Source organism: Cynara cardunculus, assembly GCF_001531365.2.
Source record: "Cynara cardunculus var. scolymus isolate 2C chromosome LG 6, CcrdV1, whole genome shotgun sequence".
Taxonomy (NCBI): Eukaryota; Viridiplantae; Streptophyta; class Magnoliopsida; order Asterales; family Asteraceae; genus Cynara; species Cynara cardunculus.
Genome location: NC_037533.1, coordinates 1,990,408 through 1,995,979, shown reverse-complemented (window position 1 = coordinate 1,995,979; position 5,572 = coordinate 1,990,408). Strand labels below are relative to the sequence as shown.

Here is a 5,572-nt window from a genome sequence, read left to right as displayed (position 1 = left end):
AAATATACCCTATATATATATATATATATAGGTTATTTTGAGAAGTGTTAAATATTTGATAAGTAAAGAAGTGAAATGATAATAGCCCTACATACGGTTAAGATCGGATTTGACTGGTCAATAATTGCAGTTATATGAAAAATAGAGGGGTTGGTTTTGTAGTTTTTACAAATAGATAGCAAATTATATATGTAAACTCTAGTTCATATGTGATCCCTTGTGATTCACATATAAACTATTTTAACTCATTCACATATGAAACCGTGTGATTCATATATAAACTAATTAATTGATTCATATATGAAATAATTAACTGATTCACACATGAACCTGTGGGTTCACATGTAACAAATTCACAAGTTCACATATAAACATATAGTTCATATATGAATCATGCGGGTTTACATATAAACCGTTTGCTGCCTATTTGTAAAAGTTACGAAATAATTACTTCTCTATCTTCCGCATATCCTTGCACGGATTATCCGGTGCTTCATAGTCAAAGTCGTAAATGTTTACCAGATGAAGTGTTTGGATCACTTCTTACTTCTCAAATACTTAACACTTCTAAAATGAATATTTATCTCTCTCTCTCTCTCTCTCTCTCTCTCTATATATATATATATATATATATATATATTGGTTTCAAAATTTTGATCATGAGTATATTCACATGGTAATACTATACAACATTTACAACTTATTATTAACATACGTACAACTATTAATACGTTTGAGCTTATAAAACCAATCAATAAACATAATTAAGTACAAAATAAACGTTGAGCCATACTGATACAATAAAAACTCTCTATAAACCTGATAATTAACAAAGAAGACTCTCTCACTTAAAAACCTATAAATCCATGAATAAACAAAATAAAGTTGTTTTAGCCTATATTAAGGGTGGACTTTGTTGGGATTTTTCTTTTCTTTTTTGATTAACCTGGATATCTAACCCGTTATGCGAGTTGACTAATCCCAGGACGACCACATGTTTTGCAGATAGTCCGGAGTCACCGCATTTGAACCTTCGTGGCCACAAGAAGATTTTTATTCATCCTTGGATTTGAACCTAGGACGTACTTTTGACCTTTGGAGCCAAGATCAAACCAATCAGGCACCACCCTTGTGATTGACTTCGTTGGGATTTTACTAAGGGAATTGATCCCACCTAGGAACCAAAGAGAAAAGTTAATAAGCTTACAAGACTAGTGCTATAAAGCTTATCTAATTAGAGAAAAAGCTCAATAAAGGAACTTGGATTGGGCTTGTGAGAGAAGCTTGACGTACGTTTAAATGTCAAAAGATAGAACTTTTTGATACAGATCGAAATTTGGTTTAACCACCAAAAGTATATATTTTAATGTTTCCCTCCATATTTTTATGAGAATTCTCTTTTTCCACCTTTTCTCTTGTTTATCTCTCTAATATCGATCCATGACCATACAAGGAAACTAGACAGATTCGAGTTCTCTTGCAAGAACTGAATAGGTACTTGAATCCTCTAAATGGACGCTCGATACCACTGCATGAGCAGGGGTGAAATTCTGTTTAAGGACACTGCTTAGCAGGCCTATATCCAATCTTCAAGCAAATGTCATTTTCAAGTTAGTATTTCGGTCTGATAAGAATATATATATATATATATATATCATATATGCGCATACACGTTTTCTTGGTTCTGTTCCATCTTTTGTACTTAATATATACACTAATTTGTGGATTTTCTAGTTCAATAACATTGGTTCTAACAGACTTGGTACGACATCAAGTTTTTTTATACAATAATATGTACCAATCAATTATAATTGGTACGTTAAATTATATACCATGTACTACGTACTAATCATCCTTAAGTTGGTACCATTTGTTTTCGATTGGTACATGTTCGTATTAATTTTGTTTCATCTTCAAGTTACATATATAAAAAAATCTCAATTTTGTTCAAATTTCGAGTTGGCAAATAACATATGTCATATTTAATAAATAATTTGATATCATGATAATATGGTGGTATGCGATTTCGAATACCGTATACCAGTCGAGTTTTTATACTTAATATGGTACTACCAACCAATTACAATAGATACTGATTAAATAAGTATTTAGTTAGTACAATCATTACATATATTAATCGTTTTAGTTTTAGTTCAATTGGCATGAATAATGTATAATTAATCGGTTTGGTTTGATACAGACTGATACCCTTAATTGCTCATTCATTATTTTATTTTACTAGAAGAGTATTCGTGCAATGTAACGATATACATATTGATTTTAATATTTCATTTTATTCTTTATCTCAGTCGATGTTATAATATGGTTTTATGTGATTTTGAAAAGGTAATGATGTTTTTATTTTTGAATAACATATAAATTTGAAGATAATTTAATTGAAGTTTTTGGTTTAATAATATAATTTTCTTATAAAGATCATTATTAATTATTTTATTAAAACTCGATAATTATTCTAATTATACTTTAGATTTTTTAAATTTTAAAATAAGATGTTTATTCTGTATTTGATTATGTTTATCCGCAGTTAGTTACTCGAATTCAAACATGGAGCTTTAATAAGTTATACTTATGCATAATTTACTTGTAATCTTGAATTTTAAGTAATATGCATCAATATACAGTACTTTATGCATAAAAAACGATTTTTAACATGTTTTTGTTAAATGTTTTATAATATAGTATAGATTTTAGGGAGATTGACCAAAATAACCATTTCTCTTGTATAAATTGGTCTTTTAGTCATTTCTTCTCCATTATTTACCAAAATATAACTATATCCACAAGTCCCACTTCTGCCACATGCTGACCCAGCTAAAAGACAAAAAAAATTTATCAGATTTTGATTTAGGTTCGCAATTGCAACGGGCCAGGTCTATAATTTGATTTTATTTTGTCTTTTAGCAAGTGGCTGACATGGGACTTGTAGAGGTAATGATATTTGGATAAATCAAGGAAATGAATGGTTAGGAGACCAGAAAAAAAAGAGTATTTTCTCCTATTTTATTTTATTATTAAAAATGTATTTTATTTAGCTGGAAATTTCCTTTCAAATTAATGGGAAATCAAAATGGGACCAAATAAAGATAGGCATGGCTCTGTCGTAAATACCGTAAACATATGAAGGGCAATTCCGTCCAAATAAAAAAAAATCCAACACTCTCTTTTCAGACACCACCACTTTGTTCCACTTCCACCTGCAATAATCAAACAGAAACCACCATGGATCGAAGCGAAGAAGAGATGAGATTCGTGGGATTCTTCGGCATCTTCAAACAATCGTTCAAAACCATCTTCTCCTTGAAGAAGATCTTCGCTCAAATCACTCTCACTTTAATCCTTCCTCTCACAATCGTCTTCTTCGCTCACATGGTGATTTCCCATTTTCTGTTCTGGAAAATCGAGAGCAATGCATTGTTGGTTGATCCTGATACGAATCGAAATCGAGCAACCATCAAAGATTGGCTCTACTACTGGCTATTCAAGATCATCTATTTCACAATCCTCACCGTCTTCTCCCTCCTCTCCACCGCCGCCGTCGTCTTCACAATCGCCTCAGTTTACACCGGCAGGGAAGTCGTCTACAAAAAGGTAATGAAAGTTGTTCCGAAGGTTTGGAAACGTCTCTTCGTCACTTTCGTCGATATCTATCTCGCCCTCTTCTTCTACAACATCATCGGCGGTGGCGCCATGGTTATATGCAGATCCATTTTAGGATTCTCAGTCCTTGGTTCAATCCTTTTGCTGATCATCCTCATCGTCTACCTTTTCGGTTTCTTATACCTTAGCGTTGTTTGGCAATTGGCAAGTGTGGTTACCGTTCTGGAAAACAGCCATGGACTTAAAGCGATGAAAAAGGGCAAGGATCTGATGAAAGGGAAGAAGAAATTGGGAATGGGGATTGCATTCGTTTTGTATGTAATTTTGGTGGGAATTGTTGTCGTGTACGAATTGTTTGTTGAATATGGAGATGAAATCTTCAGATGGGCGATGGTGTGGAGGGTGATGATGGGAATCTTATGTGGGTTGTTACTGGTGATGTTGTTCCTTCTTTTCTTCGTCACACAGACGGTGCTTTATCTCGTCTGCAAATCTCATCATCGGGAAGCCATTGATAAGCTGAGCTTATCGACTTATTTGGGTGCTTATACGGGGGAGACGGTGGTTTACCCCAACGCCGGCGAAGAAATTCAGCTCGGAAGACCCCAATCTCAACCAGTTTGAGACGCTTTGTCGGTGAGTACCTTCTGCATATATTGTTGTACTTCATGTTCATGATATGATGATGATAAACAGCTATGGGAGTAGTACAAGCATCCTCTCATGTTTTCTCATTTCGGCTAGTGTTTGTTTGTATGTTGTGCATTAAAAATTGTACCTGATTTAGGTCTTGTTTGTTAAGAGCTTAATGAACTTAATGGGGTTCACAGCTTATTCAGGAAATAATACATGATTGTTTGGTAGTGGCTTAATTATATGAAAAATGGTTTATTCAATAAGCTTCTAAAAAAAATATTTATACAAAAAAGCCAAGTTTTTTTTTCCACCCATGTCCCTCCTAATGAGAAACATGTTTTTTCCATCTATGGAAAAAAGTCTCCAAAAAAAAATATTCTCAATTTATACAGAGAAATTAATCTACACCGCTTTATCTATACATGATTTAATGAAAAACTAACCAAACACTTCATTAGTCTTTTGTTGTTTAGATTGTACCTGATTTAGGTCTTGTTTGTTAACAGTTTAATGAATTTAACGGGGCTCACAGCTTATTCGACAAGTAATACATGATTGTTTGGTAGTAACTTAATTATATGAAAAGTGGCTTATTCAATAAGCTTCTAAAATGAATCTTTATACAAAAAGCCCAAGCTTCTAAAAGGAATCTTGGGTTTGAATGAGTTTAGTCCATAAACTATATTTTTAAATGAAAAAGATCATTAAACTTTTTCATTGTGAATGATTAAGTTTTTAAACTATTTTTTTGAATGAAAAAACAAGTAAACTTTCTCATTTTGAATGAAAAAATCATTAAACTTTTTCATTTTGATTGATTAAATCTCTGAACATTTATTTAATAAATAAACCATCGCACTTATAATAATTGGTTATCTATATTTTTTTAACCTAAAAATTTACATTAACCGACTAGTAAAAATTCGATTGTTTATTATTTTTAAATTTCACTTAATCTATACTATCTTATAAAACATTTGGCTAAAACTCTTAAAAACTCTTAAACCCGTTCATCCCTATCYKATTTCATCCCATATCTGAATTCGTGTAACTAACTGCAAATAAACACAATCAAATACAAGATAAACATCTCATTTTAAATATAAAAAATCTAAAATATAATTAGTATAATTATTAAATTCTAACAAAATACTTAATTATTATCTTTATAATTTATAAGATTAAACCAACAATAAATTATTTTATTATTAAACTTAAATTAAATTATATATATAAAAAGTATATTTTATATTATAAATCATTTGACAAAAACTCTTAAAAACCACTTTTTATGCGTAAAGTACTGTTTATTAATGCA

The 5,572-nt window shown here is 31.3% G+C and overlaps 1 protein-coding gene across 1 annotated transcript; it reads left to right on the top strand.

Moving 5' to 3' along the window:
* Positions 1-3,240: 3,240 nt before the first annotated feature.
* On the top strand, positions 3,241-4,242 carry LOC112514738. The gene has a single exon (XM_025121342.1). The coding sequence runs from the start codon at positions 3,241-3,243 to the stop codon at positions 4,240-4,242; it is 1,002 nt and encodes a 333-aa protein (XP_024977110.1).
* The last annotated feature ends 1,330 nt before the right edge of the window (positions 4,243-5,572 follow it).

Coding starts and splice junctions, on each gene's coding strand:
- LOC112514738 (XM_025121342.1), top strand. CDS start 3,241: ATGGATCGAAGCGAAGAAGAGATGAGATTCGTGGGATTCTTCGGCATC.